The 25,199-nt window shown below is 41.5% G+C and overlaps 2 protein-coding genes across 3 annotated transcripts; one reads left to right on the top strand and one right to left on the bottom strand.

Moving 5' to 3' along the window:
• Positions 1-38: 38 nt before the first annotated feature.
• Positions 39-13,583, bottom strand: bicd2b (BICD cargo adaptor 2b). The gene is made up of 9 exons (XM_081705173.1): positions 13,037-13,583; positions 7,934-8,146; positions 7,453-7,605; positions 5,573-6,010; positions 5,092-5,421; positions 3,926-4,567; positions 3,280-3,431; positions 2,786-3,035; positions 39-1,370 (listed from the first exon to the last, which is right to left on the bottom strand). The coding sequence occupies exons 1-9, from the start codon at positions 13,274-13,276 to the stop codon at positions 1,368-1,370; spliced, it is 2,421 nt and encodes an 806-aa protein (XP_081561299.1). The 5' UTR covers positions 13,277-13,583; the 3' UTR covers positions 39-1,367.
• Positions 13,584-14,721: 1,138 nt separating this feature from the next.
• Positions 14,722-17,930, top strand: LOC145653104 (uncharacterized). Of its 2 annotated transcripts, XM_081705665.1 has the most exons (7): positions 14,722-14,808; positions 14,899-14,935; positions 15,177-15,248; positions 16,035-16,103; positions 16,438-16,488; positions 16,656-16,718; positions 17,171-17,930. In XM_081705665.1, the coding sequence occupies exons 1-7, from the start codon at positions 14,806-14,808 to the stop codon at positions 17,260-17,262; spliced, it is 387 nt and encodes a 128-aa protein (XP_081561791.1). In that variant the 5' UTR covers positions 14,722-14,805; the 3' UTR covers positions 17,263-17,930. The 2 variants fall into 2 exon arrangements, with proteins under 2 accessions (XP_081561791.1, XP_081561792.1); XM_081705666.1 differs by lacking the exon at positions 16,035-16,103.
• Positions 17,931-25,199: the final 7,269 nt, after the last annotated feature.

Below are 25,199 nucleotides of genomic sequence, written 5' to 3'. Positions count from 1 at the left end.
TTTCAACGAAAAAACAAGGAAATAAATACATCGCAAAATGAATATTTAGTACGGTTTATTGTGCAAGATGAGAACCTCGACAAAATGAATTATGGCTCATACAAGCTAGTGTTAGCTAGCCTGGTAACTTGCCCTTGAAATGTATCACAAAAGAAGAAAAAATAAAAGTTTTGTTTCCCATTAGCAACACAAACTTCAACTTTATAGCTAGCAATAAAAATACACATCACTCATCTTAATGCACACAGACGTACACGTAAGTGTCATGAATGAATACGTGGTCATTTCATGTGTAAAAAATACTGCAAAATCGTCGTTCCTATCCTGGATGGTCAGTAAGCGCTGTCTGAAAAACAAACTCGTGGGCTACGGTGGGATGGGGGATGCAACTTTTCACTGTTGTGACAAACGGTATTTTGAAATGGTTAAACCGTCCTGTAGTGAGTGAACAGCCCTTTTTCTTTTCTCTGAGAGCGTAACATTTTCTTCATAATGAAGAAGGTAAGTAATGAAAACATTCCATTTGACATGTGTAAATTACGTTTACATAGACTGACAGTATTTGATAGCACGTTAGAAAGCACTGAGTTATGTACCATGGTTACAAGACAAATTTACAGAAAACAAGAGCCTTTTGCTGTCTAATTCCTTATAAAATATGTAAATAGCTTCAAAAAAGGCACAAATGGTCTTTAATGGGGGGGAAAAACAAAAACAAAAAAACACTTCCTCTGGTATGAACGTTTCTGTTACAAAAAGTTCTGACCTATTCCATATACTTCCCAAGGAGAGGAGCACCAACATTCTTCTAATCTGGAAATGATTTCTTTTTACTTGTACTGAAGCCAGCAATTCTGTAATCCACTCTGATACACTCCAAAGCTTTATGGAGTAATTGTTTTGTATTGGGTCTACAAACTAACTAGTTAAAAAGGATGACAATGAATTGTTCAGTCTGGCTATTAAAACAAATACATAAATTTACAGAATTTGTAAGTACTTTTTCCCTGGGTTTTCCTCAGAACATGACAAGCAAGAAACCATAATACTATTAAAAGCATACTTATATTATCATTTATATTAAATACTTAGAATTTAAGAAGTGGTAAATACTGAAATATGCATCCTTTACATAATGCTGAGTAATGGGTGAAAAGTGCAATTAAACTAAACAGAACGTGTTGATGACTGCAGTGTCGTTTCGCTTTTTTGGCTGCCAATAAATATAAATACCAGTTCCGTAACTAATGTAGGGAAGGACCAGAACTGTGTGTGTGTTGAAGCCTTCTGGAGCAGGGCTGTCAATGGCATGAGGAGTTGCAGTCATGGACTAACCACTTTGAGGGCAATCTTCATGGAAACTAAAATTACTGTAAGATTAAAAGCAGATTAAACAATATATTAGAATTACTGTACAATCCATAATATTAACCACTCAATATTATAGATATTATAGATATGAATTAGAAATACATTACAATTTATACAAAGATGCATTTTATCAGTTAATGACTACATAAAAAATACACACTATGTCTTATGCCACTAGTGGAATAACCAGACAGGTTAAGTCAACACAAAGCACTGGAGACACTTTTTTTCATGCAATTGGATGGACTACAGAAAAATGATCACTTGCAAGTATTTGTGGATGTAATGAATGGCATGCAGAGTAAAGCCTTTTAACACCTGAATCTTTTCCCAGGGTGCTTGTTAGTTATTTTCCATGGACACGATAACTTAATCCACAACAAACTCTAGTTGGAGAAATCTTGGACAGTTGAAGCAGGTGTGTTAGAACAGGTTGTGTAGTGTTGTGACATTTCCAGAATTTAATAACCTTGCCCAACTCTACATATGAATTTCACTACTGAAAAAAATAGCCATTTCAAGGTCAACTCCTTTCAAGGTTGCCATTTGGAACAACCAGGATGCATAAAAATCTTCTTCTCTATTTACAAAAATAAAAAATAAAAAATTCAGTTCCTCTAGTCAATAAAGTTTAGACACGAGAGAGCTGATTACTTTAGGCTAATGAGGTACCACATAATTACAATGCTGGCTGTAAACTGCCCACTGTACACACTATGGCACTACAAGGCTCAGTAAAGGACATCTGACCCCTGGATTACAGAATAATTTCCACTGACACTCAGTTTAAGGATTAACAAGCAAGCACTGACTGGTGCTGAATAAGACATTCAGCATATGCTAAGCTTGGTTATAGCAGGGCAGAAACAGAGATGTGGCTCACTGCAGAGCAGTTTTAAACTTACAGAATCAAGATGAGGAATACAGTCAAAACGGAACATACAAAATCTACAGGTTTACTCTGGGTTGATACCTTTCTTTTTAATTACCCACAGCAGTGACCCATAACTATGTAAGTGAAGGTGATGATGCGCATGAGATATGACACAACAACACAGTGAATGAAAATACTGAAAAACAGTGATGGTAGCTGGTAAGTTGATCATGTTTTGCCTGACAGCAGCGATGAACCACATTGCATTCAAGATGTTTAGCCAAAACCAACAATGAAGCATCGACGGCGAAGGACAGTTAGTTGTGTGGAGTAATGAAACACCAGATGGAGATGGTTAGTCACTCAGCAATGAAGTACCCACGGATTGGCTCAGATGGCAAGCGTAGTAACGAAATCCAACCACAGTGGCAGCGCATCTCAGTCATACATGATCTTGTGCTTCTCACTACAAAAATGCACCGGGCCACCCAAAAGGCACCGGGGCTGTGGGCGGCTTCTGCATGGCAGGCTGGGACTTACGTGAGGGCTGGAGGAAAAGGAGGGCCCCTTGCCGCGTGCAAAGGGGCCTTTTGGGCGGGCGGAGGCCCCCACGCTGGCCCCACCCCTGCGGGCCTGCTCGTGGTCGAACTCCAGGTCCTCTAGGCGTTGGGTGAGAGCAAGCTTCTGCTGGATGGCCATGCGCAGCAGGGAGTTCAGCGTCTTCTTCTCATCCTCGGCTGCCGCAAGCTGTCTCTGCATGTCGTCTAACTGAGTCACATACTCATCGCACCTAGAGAGGAAGGAAGGAATGGGTAGAGGGAGAAAGGCAGAAAAAAGGGGTGAATGGTGATGGTGAGTGATGGGACAGATGTACAGAGAGAAAGAGTAGAGGGGGAGAGAGGGATTTCTGCATTAAAGTCGTGCATGCCATTGATAACTTGGTCCTGGTGCAAAGCCAGCCAGTGGCTGTGAGTGACTGTGAGCATGTGTGTGTAGCCAGATTGAAAGGCTGTATTTTAATTTATTTTTTGTACCTGGTGGCAAACATGGCTCTGAGGGAGGAGAAGGTGGCCGCGTCCTCTTTAAGAGCCTTTAGCTCGTTCCTCAGCTTCATCATCGTCTCCGTGACGATGGCCTTCTCATTGTCGTACTTGCTTTTCAGGTTGGCCAGAGCCACCTCAGCAGTCTGCAGAGGAGGAGAAGATGGCTTGAGTCCGAATGTTCTATTGGTGCCTAGTCTTATAACGGTGCTCATAGTTATATTTTTTTGTGATAATAAACATTGTTTATGGTGGGTTTGTAAACTGCATCATATACAGAGACAAACACACATAATAATAACATGCTCCAATATTCATACTAAATATTAATAAGCAATTATAATAGTTCTTTTAGGGTTTGATATTACATATTGTCACACAGAAAATACTAATCACCTTAACACTTACAGAAGCCACCATCTCCTCTGTAAACTTATAATTCTTTTCATTTTTAAACACTCCAATTTTCAGTCAATCCAACATAAGGAACTGGAATACATTTTCTTAGTCTAACCTGGCACACAGACACATCTTTGTTGGTGTAGAATATAATATTTGTTGGTGTAGAACATAATATTTAGCATGTATGTGCATGCACACACCCATACAGACAAACACAAACACAGCCTTTGCTACTCACCTGTTTGTTGGCTTTGAGCACAGCCCTGAGAGTAGCGATCTGTTCCCGCTTGGTGCTCAGCAGGGACTTGAGCTTCAGGATCTCCTCCATGCAGGCTGTCTGGTCCTTATCGGCCAAAGCCGCCAGTTCCAGTGACGCCACGCGTTGCCGTGACAGCTCCGTGGTGCGGTCCACCGCCTGCTGCAGGTGTTGGATCTGGTCCCGGATGATCGTAACCAGGTTGTACACATCCATGGACTCCTTCCTGGAGTCCTCACGGGCAGGGCATGTTGCGGAGACGCCGCCGCCGGCCGTCTCTGTGGCCGGCGCCACATCAGGACCGCCGGGAGTATGCCCTGCCTTGCCTTTGCCCTCTTTGTAGAAGTCGAGCATGACACGGCTGGGCGTCTCGTTGTTGCACATACAGACATGGTGGTAGAGGTTGGCCAGCTCCTCACTGAAGGCCACCAGCTCGTCCTGGGCCACGCCCAGCGCACCCTGAGACTGGCCAGCGAGCGCGCTGGCCTCCTGCAGCTCCTGCTGCAGCCGTGCCACCTGCTCCTGCTCTGCCCGGCCCAAGCCCTCTAGTTCGGACACCTGGCCACTCAGCTCACGCACCTGGCTCTCCAACCGCACGCGTACCTCCGCGTGCTCCACCTTCACCTAGGCCAGGGAGGCACAGAGAGACATTTAATGTTTCATAAGATGAAATCTTTCATAAGATGAAAGATGGAATGGATTATTTCATGTGCAATGTTTAGGTATCAGCAAATAACAAAGAAATGTAGTGGCTCAGTACTAGGAATTGCCAGTACAGGGCACAGGGCAGCTAAGATGATGTGTAAAGCATAATAAGGGATAGTGACACATTTATCTTCATAACAAGTTGAAATTATCTTGCAATAAAAGCTCTACCACTGTCATTTTGGATTATGATTGTTTAAAGTGACAGCATCTACATAAGGCTAACAACAAAACTTAAAACCAACAATAGGAATCAGCGTTTAGAGCCAGTGTGGTATTCCCAAATACTATTTCAAACTTCTTGAACCTTTATGTATTACAGAAGCCACAATGTTTTCTAAACACAAACAAACGTAGCAATTGAGATATGCAATCTAAAAACAACTCGCACTCCATACGCACAACTTGCAGTCCACACACTGAAACCTCTGACACTACCTTACCTCGTCATGCTCCGCCTTCAGAAGCTTTAGCTCCTCCCTTAGCTCGCTGGCCTCAGTGATGGCCACCTCGTACTTGCAGCGCAGGATCTCGGGCCCATGGATGTCCAGCTCATAGTAGTCGGTGTCTCCCTCCTCGTGGCTGTCCCGCTCCCTCTCACTGTCCAGTGCAGAGTGTCGCTCCTTGGCGGCCTGCAGGCGTCGCATGACCCCCAGGTCATCGCTCAGGCGCACCACGGCCTCCTGCTGCTGGGCCAGCGCCCCACGCGCCTGCTCCAGCTGCTTCTGGGAGTCCTGGAGAGTGGCGAGGAGAGCCACCTTCTCCCGCTCCACCTGAGATGGGGGGGACAGGGAGACAAACAGAGAGAGAGTTTTTATTTAATAACAAGCAGTGCCTAATGTAATTTTCCTCTTAAATAGATTGTGAAAAAAAATCTAATAAAGAGGTTGCATTTAGCATTGACCAATTTTTAACTGTTTCCACCTGTAGGAGCTGCTGTTTAAGTTTCTGGATCTCCGAAATATTCAGCTCACTCAGCAGGTCATCCACCAGGCTTGGTGCCGGCCGGAACTTCTCGCCCTTCTTGGGCGTAGACGACCTGTTGTCCTCATCACCGTCAGCCACTTTGACGAAGCCGTTTTCAAAGGCGCGCATGATGTCATCATTGTTGGGCTCGTCTATGCCCAGTTTGAGTCCATCCAATGAGCCAGCGAGGAGAGAGTCACCCAGAGTCATGTGATGCGTTAGCTCTTTGCGAAGGGCCGTCTTCTGCTCACGCTCAGTCTTGACTGTCTCCAGAGCCTCGGTCAGCTGGCGCTCTGCGATCTCACGCAGCCGGATGGCATCGTCTAGCTGGCTGTTGAGGTACTGTGCCTCTTCCTCCAGCCTCCGGTTCTCATGTTTCAGACCCTCAAACTCCACCTGCACTCACACAGATCAGTGGTCATGAAAAAATTTTCTCAGTCCACACATTCTTTTGCCTATTAAACAAATCACCTATGCTTAACATGAATAACCATTTGTAAAGACAATGGGAAGCAATCCTGTAACCCTGATTTTGCAGCTATGGAAACCAATGATTTTGAGCCATGATTTTTCCATTGTTATACATATTTATAATTACAAATGTAATGGGCAGATATACAAATGATATTACAGCTCTTTTGCACAAGCTAAACTGATAAATGGGACTTCACAGTACCATATGTCAATCTGGCAGTCGAATTTCTACATTTTAGAGGTTCACACACAGTTGCATGCTACTGCTTTATTTAGTTTCCTGTGAATTTCATATCAGTTTCAGTAGGTTGTGCAAGACTCTACAGAAAAGCCATCAGGAAAACCAACAATTGTGAAAACTTTTTTTTGTTGTTGTTTCTCAACTCTGACCATTATTATTTACATTTTATTACAGTGGTTTGTAAAAAAAAATTCTCACCCCAAGTGTAGGCCAGCTGATGTCTGGTACCTTCAATTACTTCTTTATCTTAGTATTAAACTCATGAGGCTAATGTAGCTAACACATAATATAGGTTTGCAAATATGCAAAATACTCCAATACACATTTTTCCATATAACTTAACACTGTAATGTTAATGTTTACAGTAGCTTAAATAACAATTTCCTTAAATTTAGTGAATACAGATCTCTGATATTACACTATGTACCTTAACTATGTCATGGAGATTATTAGACCATTATTTATTATCTACAGGAGACTTGAAGCTCCAGTGCAAAACAAAAAAGGAAACATTTGACAATAAACATGTCTGCTTGACTACACTTAGAGTAAGTAGAATTTTTTTGGCCAAACCATTGCTTTAAGTAAACAGCAATATTAGTTGTGACCACCTCTGAGAGTATCCCACCTGGCCCTGTGTGAACACTCAAAGTGCTAATTCAGGCTCTGTTTGTGTAGTGAGAGTTTGAGTAGTGAGGCTGTCTAGTCTGGCCCTGTTTGAGTAGTGAGGTTGCCCCACCTGGCCCTGTTTGAGCAGTGAGGTTGCCTCACCTGGCCCTGTCTGAGTAGTCAGGTTGCCTCACCTGGCCCTGTTTGAGTAGTCAGGTTGCCTCACCTGGCCCTGTCTGAGTAGTCAGGTTGCCTCACCTGGCCCTGTCTGAGTAGTCAGGTTGCCTCACCTGGCCCTGTCTGAGTAGTCAGGTTGCCTCACCTGGCCCTGTCTGAGTAGTCAGGTTGCCTCACCTGGCCCTGTCTGAGTAGTCAGGTTGCCTCACCTGGCCCTGTTTGAGTAGTCAGGTTGCCTCACCTGGCCCTGTTTGAGTAGTCAGGTTGCCTCACCTGGCCCTGTTTGAGTAGTCAGGTTGCCTCACCTGGCCCTGTCTGAGTAGTCAGGTTGCCTCACCTGGCCCTGTTTCAGCACTGAGACTTGCTTTTGCAGGCTGATGTTCTCCTCCTCCAGCTCAGTGCAGTCCTGCAGCAGCCGGGACTCTCTGATCTTATACTCTCTAATGTCATCACGGAGACGAGAGCGCTGCAATTCCCCCAGCTCGTTATTCTGAAAAGCAGACAGAGAAAGGGTTTATGGGAAGCATATGACACATTTAAATCATTTACATTCATTTACTATGTCTTTATTTGTACAGAAGGTTCACCAGATAACATACAGAAATACTTTGATTCATAATTAGACTTATATCTTATTTAAATATTGATCAACTAATATTTTACCTCCAAAAGATCAAATTGTATTTTATTAATGACCAAATTCTATATTTTATCCAAGGAAGTGAAGTTTTCCTAACTCATTACAATGTATAAAGCCTGTGTTACTGGCCTGTTCCTCAAACCCCACCAGCCTCAAGTCCCTCCCATGCCCCACTCACCTCTTTCATCTCCAGCGAGAGGCTGGTCAGCCGTTCGTTCTCGCTCTGACTGCTGGTAAGTGCGGCCTTGGTCTGCCGCACCTCTGCCTGCAGCTCCTGCACCCTCTGCTCGTAATATGCCTCCTTGGATGCTGACTCCAGGATCAGGGACTCCTCCCGACTCTCCCCATCCTCCGCCACCTTCCTGTGGGCAGAGTGGGCCTGGCCATATGCCTGTCCGCATGAGCACAGAGACACAATAAACTTCACTGACAGTGTAGGCAAGTACAACGCATTGTACGGTCTCAAACTATAGATGAGCCAGGACCATATTTGTTGCTAATACATTCTTTCACCGTTAAGTGTTAACTTGATTTGCTGAAAACAAGTTATCAAGTTTTGGAGGAAAAATCATATCTTTTAACAAACTGATCATTTTAAGTATGCTGAAGATGGAGAATGTCTTTGGCAAATCTATGAGCATTTTTTTGCACTGTAACACTGGGTATTTAATGGCAATTTTGCACTATAACACATGGACAAATGCATCTAAGTAAATCTTAGATCTTGTGACTGATCTTACTGTCTTCCAGTATGCATGCCTCCAGGATATACAAACAAACATCTGCTTCTGAGTGTTACCAGTGCTTAAAAACACACTATGATTTTATAACATAAGGATGCCTTTGTAGTACCACTGCTAAGCCAATGGAAGGGGTTAGCTCTACAGCTCATGAACAAGAAACAAGAATTAATCAGAAGGAGCTCCTCCTTGCTCTGACATCTAAACAACTCTACAAAGCATCAAACTGTTCCAGAGATTAATCAGATAATCAATCAAATACAGGTGAAGTACGGCAGTTCCCACAATTGCAGTCAAAAAAACGTACTGCTCAACCCTTAACGAGTGGATAAAATACTCTTCAACTATTTTAATTAGCCTTTTGCCTGTCTTCATGCAGATCTATGAATTATCATACAGATTATTCTCCAAAGCACGCACTACAAAGTCAGACAGCCTGACTGGGAAGGAAGTCAAATGTGCCCCCTGAGAAATCAGATGACCTCAATCCCACCCACTCACCCCCACGCACCCATAAACCACATGGTCACTGGTAATGAACTATCCAGAGGCAAAAATTGAACAAATAAAACTGAACAAATAAAAATACATGGGCTATAACCCGCGTCCTCCGCGTTCTCCTCCCCTGTCTCTTTCTCCCTCTCACTCCTCCTTTTTCACCACCTCCTATTCGCATGAGTCCTTCCTTCCCCACCTCAATTCATACTCTCCCTAACAGCCTCTTCCTTCTGTCTGTCTCAATTGTTCCTTCCAATCACCTCCCAGGAGACCCCTGCTTCCACCCCCACTATTTCTCTCAATATCGTGCCTCTTTTTGTTCTTTGTCCCACCCTTACTTCCTCCCTTCCCATCTCCCAACACAAATCCCTCCTTTCTCTCTGTCCCTCACACACACACACACACACACACCTTTTCATCCTTTTTTTTTTTTTTTTTTTTTGTAAAAAATATAAGCACATTTTTGCTCAACAATGACAGACACAAAGACCATGCAATGAATGGAGATTAAGGTTCATTTGTGACATCCTTGCAGTGCATCTCAAATCACTTCATATCACTTACCCAGGTTCAATATGCACATAAAGAAGTCTAGCATTTTTTTATACATTTAAAAACCTGTTGTCCACTAAGTAAAATAAGAGGGAGACAGAACAAATGATTGAAATGGAAATCAGGTTAGAAAAGTACAAAGATAAAAAGGGGGCTGATACAACGCATTCACCCATCGCCGTGAACAAAGCATCTGATAATAAGTAATGATAAGTATATATGACCATTGATACCATTAATAACTTTTTATGCAGTGGCAAACCATAGGTCAAGAAGAGTGATACGTCCCTGCCTCAGATACCTGTAAGATAAAAAACGTGCTTGTGCCCGTTTCAGCATAAATATAACTGGAGTGGTGATCAGAAGGGTGTGTGCATGTGGATGTAGTGTATATGCAAACATGGCACCACTCTGAGATGATTCTGAGAGCAGAATAATAGGTTTTATGCTACAGATGCAAATTTAAGTTTCTTGTGGTTTGAATGCTCTACCAAACACCAGCTCCATCCTACAATTCTAGGGTTTTCATCAACTCCCTGATCTAAACTGTGTCAGGAAACTGTTGCTCAGGCAGCCTACAACATTCAGTACATTTCTTAGTTCCTGATTTATTCTGAACCTTAAAGGACTTCAAAATTATCTGTGGCCCAAGCCTGAACAATTCCAAAACCTTGAATATTTATATGTACTTACTCTTTACATAGGTCTGGGCCCTATAAAAACCTACAGTCTACAGCCAAGACATTAAAATGAGGCAGAACCAGTTCCCAGCTCACTGGCTGGAATACCCCTGTATTCCAGCCTCTGTACAGTGGTGGACACCTTCTATTGGTGGAGTTCACATCCTGGGCACTTTCTATTGGGTGGCATTCCAATGGTTTTTCACTTCTTCTCAGGGTAGTTCTATTTCCTACATTTATTTCAAAACATAAAAGCACAGCAAAACAAAAAGTATGAGGTAAGAGAGCTGAACAGTTACAACAATTACATAAATGACTGCCCAAGACTCTAGTCTCTACTGAAAACACCCAGATGCTAACATATTGCAATTAAATTCACACAAAACAGTGAAACCAAATATTTTTTTAAATAAACTGAATGCCAGATTTCATTGTGCAGCTATATAAGATATATGTAGCTCGCATCATGCCAACAGTTTCTGTGACCCTGGGATCTAAAAGTGTGTGTGTTAAGTTAGTCTGCAGTATAGAGTAAATGCTGTGTGCGATAGGTGCATGTGCATATGACATGTGAATGTGGTGTGTGTTGTTATAGGCACTAACAACATTGGGTGAGTCCAGTTAAGCATTCAACCTCACCAGTGTCATCATACCCACAGTCACACTGCACTGCAAAAACTGTGCTTCTCAAATTGTCAACAGAAAGCGCCTGGCTTGACTCATTTGAATTGTTCTAAATTTAATAGAGACCATGATTTACTCAAATAAATGAAGTTACTTGATTTACATTTACATTTATAGCTGGTTGTGTAACTTAGTATTAATTATTAAATGAACTGAGGTATCTTTTGCAAGTACACAATTTACAGTTAAATTAATTTACATTTGAGGTGTGGTACTCAAAACTATCTTGCCTACCAAGTATGGAATAAAGTCAGATTTACATCTGCACAGAATTATTTAACAAAATGTGGTTTTATTTTGTTTTGACACATAATTCATTAGTTGTGAATGTTCTTCAGCATGCCATTCTACTCTGTACGATCCTGCGCACATGCTGTAAACTCTGGGTGGCAGAGTCCCAGTTGCAGGGCTGAGCTACAGCAAAGGCTCCAGCCACAAGGGGTTTTTTTTAGCTTGATTTTGTCACAGATCCTCTTTCCACCACCACAGATTTGCCCCTTTATTTAGAAAGTGCTCCATTTAGAGAAGGTTGGAGTTTATGCAGGTCATTGCAAGCCACTGTCAAAACAATGGCTATGGATCGACACTGAGCTTGATGGATATGTATGTATGTATGTGTGTGTGTGTGTGTGTGTGTGTGTGTGTGTGTGTGTGTGTGTGTGTGTGTTTGTGCTTGTGTCATACACATGATCAAGAGGGAGCGACAGAGACAAAGAGAGACAGAGAGAGATATATTACTTAGCCCATTACTAAGTGGCACTAGACTCAAACGCATTCTCTGAAAACTTTATCATGACATAAGCAATTTTGGACCCTTAAGATAAATAAAGTCAGTCTGAGTGGTTATGGTTAAGTCTGTAGCATAACAGAAAGAGTCCAAGTGTGTTCATCACTAAGACAACGTCATCACAGGGTCCAGGGATTTGGGGCACAGAGTACAACATTTAAATATGTGCAGGAACAGCATTTTATAGGACTATGGAAATTGTAATGATAATATTCAGTGTTCAGTAGACATATTTCGGAGATACAACCTCAATCAATTAATCAAACTTCCCTTTAAAAGTTATTAAAATAATTCACTCGCACACCAACAGAAGAACAAATATGAACATCCTGCTTAGCCTCTGGTAGCACACAACAAGGAAGTCCTTTGTTGTGGTCTTTTTAAAGTCTGTCACCCACACACACCTCGGAACAGGGTGAGCTGCGTTGGTTTGGTCTGGAGAACAAGTCTGAGATTGCTTTTACAGTGCTGACTTATTTATATGGCTCACTCAGGATCTCAATAAATATTCCAACAAATAGCTCCATTTTGCTTAATAACTTAAATAATTAATTTTACATATATTGCAGCTTTTTAAAATATTAAATTTGAACAACTGGATTCGATTGATAATTTTCATGGTTTTTTTATATTTCCTATCAAATTCCTGTAAAAATCCAATTAAAGGATCAATCAACTATTCAATCACACTTACTTCTTTATTGATGAGACATTGCAGCTTGTAGCATTGCACTTGCTTGTACAACAGTATTGTAGTCCAGGCCGTCTGTGTGAGTGCAAGTGTTGACCAAAGGCATATGGAAGAAACTAGACATAAGCCTATAAAATATAGTCTAGACCATATTTCTCCCATTTTAAAGGAAGGTTACTAGCAGCAGTGGCAATTTATTTTCTGTGTATATTCGTTTCCTTACGATCCGAAACGTCTATGCTTTAAAAGGTGTTAAGAATTGTTCGTTTGTGTGATTGTGTCCCATTCTTCATCGATTTCACCTCTTAATGTGCGTAATAAGCACTTTGCCAACCTTAAACCGTTTAGCTCTGCCACTGTGGTATTAGACTCTTCAATCTCTGCATCACTAAACCAAGCCGTAGTCTTTAGCTCACTGCTGAATCTAACAAATGTAATTCATTTAGATGAAACCTCTGGAGTACGTGTTTTAACCGATTCTCGTACAAGCTCCTTTTCTGCTAGTACATGAGAGCAGGGCAGCGGAGGCAAACAATGCAGAGCTCAGACTACTGTTGGTCATTTGATTTTTCCTTGCTTCCTAGTAGCTACCCCAAAAATTAAATATAAGCAAAATTATTAACACAGTAATAATCGGAGAGATCCTCACCTCCCTGAGCTGGTCCAGTTCTTGCCGAACGGCTTCATACTCGCTTTCTAGTTCGTCGTATCGTTGCTTTAACTGCTGCTTCTCCTCCAGAACCACCAGCCCGTACTCCGCCGCCTGGATCTTCTCCCGGCTCGTCTCGCCCAGCTCACGGGACAGGCGCTCAATCTCGGCCCGGAGCCAGTTGGGTCCGGCTTCTGTCACCAGCTGCGCCTCGGGGTAACCCTCCTCGTCCCCAGACATCCTGCCCTGCCGGGGAGTCTAGCGGAGGCGAAAGCGGACCTGGCCCGTCAAATCCTTTTCGCCAGTCATTAAATTAACATTTAAATATTTTCGGCTTACGGTACATTTCCTTGCCGTTACGCAGAGAACAGTGAACACGCGAGAAACCTCCAGCATTCAGCAACGTATTCTCCATGTCATGACTCCCGTTGTGTTAAAGAAAGCCCATAATTTCCTCCGTTAGTCTGTGTCACCCTGGTAGGGAGGGGGGTCCAACACTGAGATCATCTGGAAAACGACGAGATTCGCGACCCTGAGCACCCCTGCTGGAGAATGAAGTTCACTATGGAGTCAACTGTGAGGAAAAAGCTGCGCATGAACTACAAGACCCGACATGCCTGGCGGTTTGTAGGCGAAGACGACCGTCAGCAGGATGCCTTGCGTCTTTTCCCTGAGCCGTCAGTTTTGAACAGCCACTGCATAAAAGTGAGCGACTGAAACGCATTTCTGCTGCCACCTGCTGGCTGAAGTCTGCCGCTGCTGTCGCACTTCGATAGGCCTTAGTTGGGTTGACGAGTCAAGAAACTCGACTGCAGCCTGACCTGTACTATTGTAATTGACTTAGACATTTGGAAATGAAAGCCCCTGTTTGACAGTTTCCTTATTGTTTATAAGACTTATACTTTCATTTATAGAAACTCTTACGAAGTTTTCTTAAAGTGCATATAAAGCACACATAATGAAAATATGTTTACTGTAAACAAGGTTATGCATTTAAAGCATGGATTATCATAACATGTTTTTAGGCATGTGTAGTCAAATCTTTGACTGTGCAACTGTTTTTTTTTTTTAATGAACAAATTCATTTTTTATTGCTTGTGAAAAATGTTTTCCCACTGTGAAGTGACTTACTGACACACATTTCACCATTGTTAAACTATACCCTGCCTAAAAATGCTGATTCCATAAATATGAATGCTGCGAGGCCTAAAATAGCATTTAAAATTGTTTAATTACTACCTGCACTGAATACATCTGGCTCCATCTGAACAAATATAAACACTGTTCAAGTTCAAGTTCAAGTTTGATTTATTTGTCATATACATAGTGCTACACAGTGTAACTCGCAGTGAAATGGTTGAGAGTGCTCTGTCCAAACTGAGGAAAAAAAACAGGGGTGCATAAAGAAATATATATCTATATATATACAAAATATATTAACAATGTATGTACAATATATGTATATTATGATTATATACACAATGTACAATGTATATGGTTGGGTATATATATGTACACAATGTACAGAATGTACAGATCCATTTTGTAAAATGACATATTTACAGTTAGAGAGAATTCACTGATATTCCTTGAATATGAAAGAGAAATGTACATCTGGGACTTTCCACTTCCTTTGTCACATGGCCTAAACGCACCAAAGTCAATAACGTGACTAACCGTAATGTCAGTTTTGCTAGTTACTTATTCTGCTATCCAGGTATCACTTGAGCACACTGTCATCATCTTGACAGCAAAGCAGGAGGTCCTCCATGGTAAGAGTTCAGATACTCATAGGTCCACACACTATGAAAAATTATACCTAAAACAAGAAACACCTAAAAAGACAATATTATTGATTTCAGGATGGAGACCACAGCATTCTGGATTTCTACCATCACTGTAAGTTGCTTTTCGATGAAAGGATAATGATTTGTTTTTAAAATGAATCAAAAATGTACCTACATTTACAGCATTTGGCAGATGCTCTTATGCAGAGTGACTTGCATATATTTATCAGTATGTCTCAGTGTATGTTCCCTGGGAAACAAAAAAAATGCACCTTGGTGTTCCTAGAACTTTGCTCTACTTGCTCCATTGCCTTTTGTGTGACTAAATATTTTTGTTTGTTGATTTATTTCAGACAAATTTTATCATTTCTTTGCTATCTGCTTTGGGCTTGGGTGTGGAATGGGATTCTACAGGCCATACTACTGTGAGTGTTGACATGGGCTCAAAGTCCTCAACGTTAGGCAGATTGGACACTGTGCTTTATGGCATTAGGACCATTAAAAAATTGACCCCGTAAATATCAACCATGCAAACATTGTAAACAGAATGCCAATTTATCTCATCTGAGTGTGTTGAGTGGGCTACTTATAATGTTGCTGTGATGTTAGAATATAATATTTAAGTTAAACCTATACCTTATAGTTTGCAGTTTTCCAGTTAGCAACACCAACTTTCTCTTTATTGTCTTTTTTAGTCCAATTCACTTTCTTTTCTGAACGTGACAACACACTTTCTGTTTTCTTATGATAATGGGGCATTAAGGCTGTCAGGGTGATCATTAGTGAGACTGTGCCCCTAGTGCCCCTAGGAGCGAGGGACCTCCTAGATGGACCCAAATGCAGATGAGGCTGTGCATGGAAAGGGGAGTGCAGAAGAATGACAGAAGCCAACGAAAAATATGTAACCAGTACAGGGAAGGGGATAGAACTGAAAGGGTGGGGGCACTAGAGCACACAGCTTGGCCCGCCACACTCCTGGGAAAGTAAAATAAACTCAAGAAAATGCAGGGAGGAAGGGGAGTGCGTGGTGCTGACTGGGTTGAGGTACACTTGACTATCCCCGTCCAGGAGAACCTCCACCTCACCCACCTCCCTGTGGAGGAGGTACACGAGACAAACAATTGATAAAACCAGGAACTTGCGTGCCACTCATTACAGATAAGACCTGTATTTGTCTTGATGCGAGTGATCATTTCCTGTTATCTCTCCAGCCGTGGTGATGCCAGCCATCCTTGCAGTGTTCTTTGTGTTTGCCTTTGAGTGTGTGGGTGTGACCTGCGGTGAGAACAAATATGTTTCCTTTAAAGTCAGAACACATGTTCTATGACCCATATTTGTTTAGTGAAGCGCAGTTGTTCAGCATCTCATGAAGTAATGAAGGGAGGACATGTGCGACCTTAACCTTTTTTGAGGCCGCATTCCTCAGTTCAAACAGTAGACACCAGCATACTACAGTTAAGCATCTCTATGCCTCTAACATGCCTGCTTGGAATTGGTGGCATAGAGCAGGGAAAACCCTAATCAGGGCAGTGCTGTGGCTCCCAGACAGGGTTCTGTGCATCCTTGCTTCAACACCCCAAGGTACTGAAGATGTTACATTCCTGTCTGTTTCAGGTTTGCCCCCACACACTAAAAAATGCAAAGGTCCACCTTTCCACAGGAGGGGTAACGCTAACCCAATACTAGCAAGCATAAAGCCATAAAATGAATAATCATTTAAAAATCTAAGTAAACATTAAAAAATGTATATTAAAACGCATAACATTAAACATTAAACTGCTACTGTCATTTTTTTCTTCTCTCATCTTTCTGTGTTCTTTGCTCTTCCCCAGATGCAGTATGGGGTTTTACTTTTGCTCTGCTGGTGGCAATCTTACATCTCAGATCTTACCATGGTATGACTCCAGTTTTCTCTGCTTTACTCACTTTACTCATGTCATGTCTGCATGCCTGCTGTCACCCACGCTCTCGCTGATGTGTAGTCTGAGGGATAACCAGTAGAGCTTCTTTTACATTAACAGGATGTACAAGAGCTAAAATGAAAGAAACATGCAAGAGTTTAGTTTCTCCTACATCTAACAAGCTATATGCTTCTTTATATGGTACACTTGCACACACATAATAAATTCAGCCAAATTCAGTGAACTGAACTGAGTTTAATCAAAATAAAATAATTAACAGGTAATCAACAACCAGTAGGTTCATTGACAGGACAATGCAGAAATGTCTTGACAGAAACCTTTCCAGCAATATTGTGAAAAATGAATGTCTATCTTTAAGAATGAGTCATAACATGCCATGTGAAAGCTATCTAACAGAACCTTGGTTCCTATTGTCTGCTCTGCAGTCTACACTCTGTCTTATGGAACCGGCATCGCTGTGTTCGCACTTCGAGGAGCTGTAAGGAAGTACAATGCTTTATGGCGTGACCGTTGTTAGAAAACCCCTCCCGAGCTGTATGAAATATAGACTCCTTCTGTCTTCTCCACTCTGGACTGAGCCACCCTGCATTTTAGCATCAGAGCAGAAATAACGCTGATCTGTGTAATGCACTCATGCTCCTTGTCTAATACTGAAAATCCCTGCTCTGTGTGTACATGTGGAAAGTGGACACAGAGACAGGTGGTTCATTAAAGAGGCTGTATGAGAAAGACAACCAACCAAAGGTCCATCAGTGAACATCTGAACACAGCACTTGTACCGAAAACATCACAGTTCACAGACTCTCAGTCTGGTCCTAAAATGTGTAACATAGAATTAGCCTCATACAGTGGCTGGTATTTCCCAAGCCCTCTTTTGATTTAAAAAAACAAACAAACACATGTAATAGCCTCAAATTAAGGTGCCTGGGCTGCAGTTTCATATGCATCCTGAACAAAATAATTGTGTTTCGTCATTTGAATTATGAAATGGTAATTAATTCAAGCATCTTGCTCTCAATAACTAGTTAAACACATCTTTATCTTTATTTCCTTTGTTTTTGGTTCTACTGTGAAATTTAAAAAAAAATCTGGTGGGTTGGTGTTATCCTTTAAATAAATAAGTGCATTAAATGTTTTTGGGAATCCTCAGCAGAACACCATCACACGCATGCACATACTCCAACACATATACACACTTAGAATTGAAATAAATCACATGGTCACAAAAGAAGTGAATAAGAAAATAAAGGCTGCTTAGTTGATTCTCCATCACCTTCTTTCTCTCTCCCAGACTAGCACTAGTGCTTGGTCTGTGTGTGTGTGTCTGTGTGTGTGCATGTGTGTGTGTGTGTCTGTGTGTGTGCGTGTGTGTGTGCGTGTGTGTGTGCGTGTGTGTGTGTGCCTGTGTGTGTGCGTGTGCGTGTGTGTGTGTGTGCGTGTGTGTCTGTGTGTGCATGTGCGTGTGTGTGTGTGTGCGTGTGTGTGTGTCTGTGTGTGTGCGTGTGTGTGTGTCTGTGTGTGTGCGTGTGTGTGTGTGTGCGTGTGTGTGTGTGTGTGTGTAACTTTGCGTGTACAGACACTTGCAGATTAGATTCAGAGAGTTTTAATACAAACATCATAAAATCCCTAAGAGTACAAGAGCAGGATCAGAACCACTTATCTAAACAACAGTAAGATAAAGGGATGTCTGAGCCATCATCAGAAAAACAATATCCAAAAGCCAAAAACAGACATAACAGGCATAAATAAACGCCAGCAACTTAATCTAATCCAAAAACAGAAAAATAAGAAGAAACACACACAGAGAAAGGAGACAAGGATAGACACGGTATTTACTAGAGTTAACAGTGGCAATACCTTCAAAGATTGAGATGAACTGAGTTTTTATGAGATGGGATAACAAAAAAAGGTGGGTTTGATTAATATTCTGGCGAGGATAATCTACTGACGCTGTGATAGTTTTCCTGGGAATTTTGGGATATGAAGTTATCTGTAGTTCTCCATAGGTCAGAAGGCTGCGTAATAGTCTGAATGTGTGCCTTTGACACTGTTTCTCACTGTTTCTAATGGCAATGGGAATTTCACTGCCTAAGTATGCACATCTAAGCCTTTCCAACCATCACTTTACATCAATATCTAAGTGCCCCAGCTTCATTATCAAAACCTTTCAGATGTGAGTTCAAGTTCAAGTTTGGTTTATTTGTCACATACATAGTCATACACAGTATAACTCACAGTGAAATGGTGGAGAGTGCTCTGTCCAAACTGAGGAAAAAAAACAAGGGTGCATAAAGAAATATATATCTATATATATACAAAATATATTAACAATGTATATACAATACACAATGTACAATGTATATATGGATATGTATATATGTATGTACACAATGTACAGTTCCATCTTGCAATTGAACATATTTACAGTTGCATGTTACATGGTGGTGGTGGTCCCTACAGTTGATCAGTTTCCCTGATTCAGGGCCGAATGGCCTGTGGGAAGAAGCTCCACTTCAGTCTCTCTGTCCTGGTCTTCAGAGAGCGAAAGCGCTTCCCTGACCTCAACAGAGAGGAGTCTATTGTTGGGATGATAAACTAAAGAAGGATTTTTATGATACTTTTATTATCTTGATAACAAAAAGACATGTGTCCTAGAAATGTTCTGGGTTGTTAGAAGATGGGTTGGATTAGGGCTAGATTTGTTTGAGTAACCTTGGCATGGTTTCCTTAAAGAGGAACTCCACCTTTGTTATTTAGTTTAGGTTTTATTATTTGGGATTTTTCTAATACTTAGCAGGACATTGGTCAGTACCTCTGCCATAATTTATAATGTGATTATTTTAGAATCAAAAGAAGCAATTTTCTGAATTAATCTAAAATGGTTTCAAATATAGCATGATTTAGGACTATGTGCTCCATGGATTCTTAACATAAACACTATCTTAGCTCTCTGCAAACAACCAGATGTCAACATGTCAGACACAAAGACAAAAAGACACAAAGAAATGAAATACATTTCCCTGAGTTATCTCAGTTTCGTTTGATTTATAGACTGGTGAGCAAACAGACCTGCTAACTGCTGCTAGTCTAAATGATTCTTCTTCACCACTGGGTTTTCAGTGATAAATACATTTCAGTCATAAATACATTTCTGTTTCATCATTAGTTACTTTTGTGCTTTTTTGTTGTTGTTCTCCTGGGACTACACCACCCAACACAACAATTAAAATATAGTGCCTAAATATAAAGCATTGTTTTTGTTACTGAATCCTTAAATGGTGCTGTAACTACACACAACACAATTATAAACATCAAACAGCACACAATCAGAACTGCTGACTTTTTTTTTTTACATAATAGTAACTCTCAGCATCTGAACAGAACCTGGCAAGCATTTGTGTGTGTTTATAGAAACAAAACTTTATAAGTAATCTGAACTCATATATCACTTAAGTGTAGTACTCCCAAAGGAGCAGTCACAGTAAAAAGGTGGGAGTGATATATGTATAGTGGGCAGGGCAAACATAGGAAGGCCTTACTGGCACTGAGCTGCTGTTCATCTTCTTGACAGTCTCAAGTGACAGAGTCGGGGTCAACAATGTAGTTCTTGATCAGCTTGGTATGAGTGATGGCAAAACCATGCAGCACAAAGTCAGGCTCATTCAAGACCACAGAGCACAATGCCTTCAATTTTGGAAATTCAACTAGACAGAAGAGATGGAGAGAACAACATGGGGCATGAAGAAAGGTTGCTGAACAATTTTACTGTTTAATTATTTATCCTCTACAATACAGGATGACACAAACATTTCAATTTATCATGTTCATGCAATAATCAATATACTCATAAAAAATAAAATGAAAAAAATAAAAGAAGAGCCAAAATAATCTAGAAATGCTTGTTAGAGATTACCTTTACCATGGTAATTGCTAAATATCATGCTCTCATCCGTCTTGTCCACCTCTGATACTGTTTACAAAGAGAAAATAACTAAAATATGCAAAGAGTAATTTGCAAAAAGCAAAATAAACGAAATTCATGTTTCTCTGTACCGCCTCCTACTGGATAGATTTGAAATTGCAATAACCAGGACTTTGCTAGCGCTATCATATAGGACGAGGTTGGTCAGCATCACTCCCTATTTTACCATAACTCAAGATCCCTCCAAGCATCTGAAGATTTCAGACATTTCAGATTTCACTCATTTGCTAACTCTCCCTCTTCTCCTGATCATGCCCATCCTCTAGCATGCAGGAAGTAAGCATGTCTAATGAGATTATGTTATACAGAGCACAGTAACATCCCCCACTAACATTTACCTGACACTTTTATCCAAAGCAACTTACAATTATGACTGAGCACAACTTGAGGGCCTTGCTCAGGGGCCCAGAAGCAGTGGGACTTGAACCAGCAACCTTACGATTGTAACTGAAGTACATTAATCACTAAGCTACCACTATCTCACCAGCTCTCTTAATGTTATGTTAAAATGATAATCACTAAAGAAATTAAAGGCTGTATAAAGTAATTTATTTAAAAGCTGTTTACAGTTCAAATAAAACTAAACGATTACTCTGTTTGTGAGTGTGTCCTGGTCTCACTTTCCAGTGCCCTCTGTTTTATTCTGTGGGCCTGTATTTCTTCTCAGGCAATGATAATGTCAGTATGACAACACATAATGCATCTCATATGCTAAAACAATGAACTCCAACTCCCATGATTCCCCTGTCAACTTCATCCGTTCCAATTGCCCTGTCTACTGATTTCACCTGTTCCCAATGTTTGCTCAGCCTCACGTACGACTTTGGCAGCCTATGGAGTTGGTGGGTGCTGACTCTTTGATGGAGGCCATTGTGGCTCAGGGACGGCTGCTGAGCCAAAACCATCAGCACCTTGAGCTACTCTGCAATATGGTTGACAAGCTCACTCAGCAAACGTAACAAATAGCTATTCCTCAGGTTACCGAGCTGACTCCCCATCTCTTGCTGCACCCTAGTCCTCCTGTTCTTCCTCCGCCCTTGGTTGCTACTGTTCTCGCTCTCCAGTTAGCTTCACCGGACCAGTATGACAGCAATCTCCCAGACTGCTGTGGCTTTTTTTTGCAATAGTGCTTGTTACACTTCGCATACAAGCCTCCATTTCCTGATGCTTCATGCATCACCCTAGTCATTTCCCTGCTGAATCGGAACGCGTTAGACTGCGTTAACACTGTGAACAAAGGGGAGGAGACCTACCTGCTCAGTGACGATGAGCAGACTGGTACCTATTTTAGTACAAATTTCAATCACTCACATGAGGGAAAGGCCAGGCCAGTGAGGATTATTGATTTGCATATTGCAGTGGAATGCTGTTCTCTAGCTGCTAACAGCTGGAATGATGCAGCCCTTCGCAAAGGCCTGAACAGAACATTGGTTACAGAACTAATTTGCAGGGATGAGGCCAAGTCCCTCGAGGAGTACCCTCTTGGCCTACTACAGGTTCTGGGAGGTGTGCTGAGGTTTCTACGCATGACGCTGAGGTGAGTGAGTCTCTTGCCCAATATGTCTCATGCCCCCTTTTCACTGAACTTAGTGTTCCTCTGTGTCGGTCATTTCAGTGCTGGTTAACTTGGGAGCTGCCATCAGCATCATCATCAACAGCCTGGTGGAGCATGTCAGTATTCCACTGTCCCCATGAAAAACCCCTAGGCTGTGGATTCATTACTCACTGAACTTGTCACCATCCAGTGTACAGCAACCCCTATGAAGTCCAATCCCCTGAATACCTCCCATCACCCCACTGTATTAGGCAGTCCTTACCTACAAACATCTATCTCCATCATCTCCCTCTGCTGAGAGGCCTAATTCCCTAAACACCTCCATCATACCTGAGAAGTGCTCAGGCCTATTAGATATGTTTATCAAGTAAGGTGCTGTTCCTCCGACGTCCATACCATGTCCATTGTAACTCACTGAGAATAAGGCCATGAAGCATAATATCTCTGAGGCTTTATTGCAAGGTTAAATAAGGCTATTGCAGTCCCAAGCAGCCATGTTTTTTCTTTACTGAGAAGAAAATTGACAGCCTACAACCTTGCATTGACCTCTGGGGCTTGAACTCTGTCACCATCAATACCCTTAGCTTTTGGTTCCTTCAGCCCTAGAACAGCTTAAGGGGCTATTCTAGTCTGAGCTGAGGAGTGCTGACCACTTGGTGTGGATCAAGGATGCAGACTAGTGGAAGGCCTTTGTCACGAGATCTGGATATTAAATAGCAAATTAATGTCCCATCAGTTTTCCAATCATTTATCAATATAAAAAAATGTCAGGTGATTGTTATTGCTTATATCAATGACATTTAGATTTACTCTCCCTTGTTCCTAGAGGGTATGACCCACATAAGGGCTATTCTGAAACAGCTATTGGGGAATAACCTCTTTGTTGAAGTTGAAAAGTGTGTCTTCCAAACAGCCCCAGTGGTGTCACAGTGGAAGAAAAAATGGCAGCAGTCACACTGAAATGATCAAGGCCCATGTCCCTCAAGGACTTGTAAGGCTTTCTGGGTTTGGTTAACTTTTGTAGGTGATTTATTTGCAACTACATCATCATCATCACTGCCCCTATCACTGGATTGCTCAAGGGCCAACCTTTTGCTTCTCAAAAAGATGGAACTTCATATCAAATGATTTCAGTTGTGCATAAATTTGAGACACAAACATTTTTTCCCCTGCAGACTTTTATTCATTGTGTTCAGCTGGCCAATGACGTCATCTGAAACACCAGGTCTGCTATCCATCCTGGTTTGCTCAGGTCATCAAGATGCAGTTCTTTTTCCTTTAAAAATTGATTGATTTAGATCTGAATAAAAAGAAGACTGAGTGGTCTTGATCATATTACAGCTATTACATTATCCAGCTATTACAATAGCTATTACATTACCCAGATAGGTGGCTCTTACACAGATTGCTTTCTGATGTATAATGCAGTACAACTTCACCTCAACTCCAGACTCTTAAACCTTTCTGCATACCTAGAAGCCCTTCTGTTTCACTCACCTGTCCTGGCTGGAGCTCCACACAACTTATCCCAAGGGAGAGGTATGTTTTCAATGGCAATTGACACAGCCTCAAAAATGACCTATGTTAAACACACACATCTTCCCTCTGTAAAAAAAAAAATCATTTTCCAAATGTGCCTGAATTCCTACCCAAAAGCTCAGGATCATTAATGTAAATGTAACATCATTAAAGTTTTTAGTTAGCGTGAAAAGGAGATGTGGAGCGTTCTAGATTGGTTTTATATGATAGTGACTCCCAGTGTTCAAACTCGGAATACAGCTTGGTTTTACGTGATAGCAACATGCAATGACACCTAGGAACCTCAATTTTTAAAAACTGCTTAATAGTGGGCCAACTTTCATTTTATTTCTAAAATACCTTGCGGGCCATCAAAAATGGTAATGAGCTGCTAATGGCCTGTGGGTCCAAGTTTGGACACCACTGCCCTACACCTACTTTGGGAGAATAGGGACATCCATACTTTTGTTTCATCCTATTCCAAGTGTGCTCAGTCAAAAAGAATCTGAACACTGCCAGCTGGGAAACTGGTTCACCTGCTCATCACATAATGAGGAGATAAAGCTTGTTTATACCTACTGCAGATGCTGGACCATCAGAGCTGGGGTGATGCTCTAGGGAAAAGCTACTCAATTAGTAAGGTGGGAAAGTTGGTGGGCTTTTTAAAAGATTTTGTGTGTGCCTTTGTGAGTATATGGGGAGGGGTGGTGTGATCAAAAATGGTTATGTGAGTATGGATCTATTCATGTGAGGTAATTATCCTTAGTCTAGTTATTTCTGTCTTGAAGGAACCTCAGGAAGAACATGATGGCCCAATGGACTCAGGACACAGTTCAACTGATGGCCCTCAATGTCTTTGACTCACATTGCAGCCCCATCATAAAACCTGTCCACACTGTCAGAAGAGACAGACCAAGTGTTTCCAAATGCCAGTGGGCTGCCAAAAGTGCAATATAAAAAGTGCCCTTTTAATTATGTTAGTCACTTCCTGATCCTTGAGGTGTGTTGATCAGAATGTGCCTTCCATCAATACTGGCAAGACAATTGGGAAAATTTCACATTCTCCAAAATTAATTTGCAATTTCCTTCCTTCTATTGCCCTGCTCTGTTTGGGTCCTGCATGAATTGCAGAATTGAATTGAATTGTATGCCCTATAGCCTCGCACGTCTTTGATGTTACTTGGCATGCCATGGAACATCCTAATTTCTAACTGGCACCAATACTTTGCTGGGATCCCCTAGAAGGTTAAAGTTACAGCCAACATTTTCTGCCAAATCCACTGGAGCACTGTGACTTCCATGTTTCTAGTAGGGGCCAACAAAATGTAATAAATCATGACTGGCATTCTATTAGAAGAATCTAAAACTGAGTCTCCTCATCAATGTTGCCCATTTATTG

Source organism: Electrophorus electricus, chromosome 22, assembly GCF_041902795.1.
Source record: "Electrophorus electricus isolate QZ-2024a chromosome 22, ASM4190279v1, whole genome shotgun sequence".
Classification (NCBI taxonomy): domain Eukaryota; kingdom Metazoa; phylum Chordata; class Actinopteri; order Gymnotiformes; family Gymnotidae; genus Electrophorus; species Electrophorus electricus.
The sequence above is the reverse complement of the archived record's forward strand: the minus strand, read 5'-3'. Positions and strand labels throughout refer to the sequence as shown.

What these genes read in the sequence shown, in the direction of transcription:
- bicd2b (XM_081705173.1), bottom strand. Translation starts at nt 13,276, where the DNA reads ATGTCTGGGGACGAGGAGGGTTACCCCGAGGCGCAGCTGGTGACAGAA. An exon ending in TCTCGCTGGAGATGAAAGAG is followed by an intron (nt 7,606 to 7,933) that starts GTGAGTGGGGCA and finishes TCTGCTTTTCAG; the next exon opens with AATAACGAGCTGGGGGAATT. An exon ending in CAGTGCTGAAACAGGGCCAG is followed by an intron (nt 6,011 to 7,452) that starts GTGAGGCAACCT and finishes GTGTGAGTGCAG; the next exon opens with GTGGAGTTTGAGGGTCTGAA.
- LOC145653104 (XM_081705665.1), top strand. An exon ending in TCTGGATTTCTACCATCACT is followed by an intron (nt 14,936 to 15,176) that starts GTAAGTTGCTTT and finishes GATTTATTTCAG; the next exon opens with ACAAATTTTATCATTTCTTT. An exon ending in TCCACCTTTCCACAGGAGGG is followed by an intron (nt 16,489 to 16,655) that starts GTAACGCTAACC and finishes GCTCTTCCCCAG; the next exon opens with ATGCAGTATGGGGTTTTACT.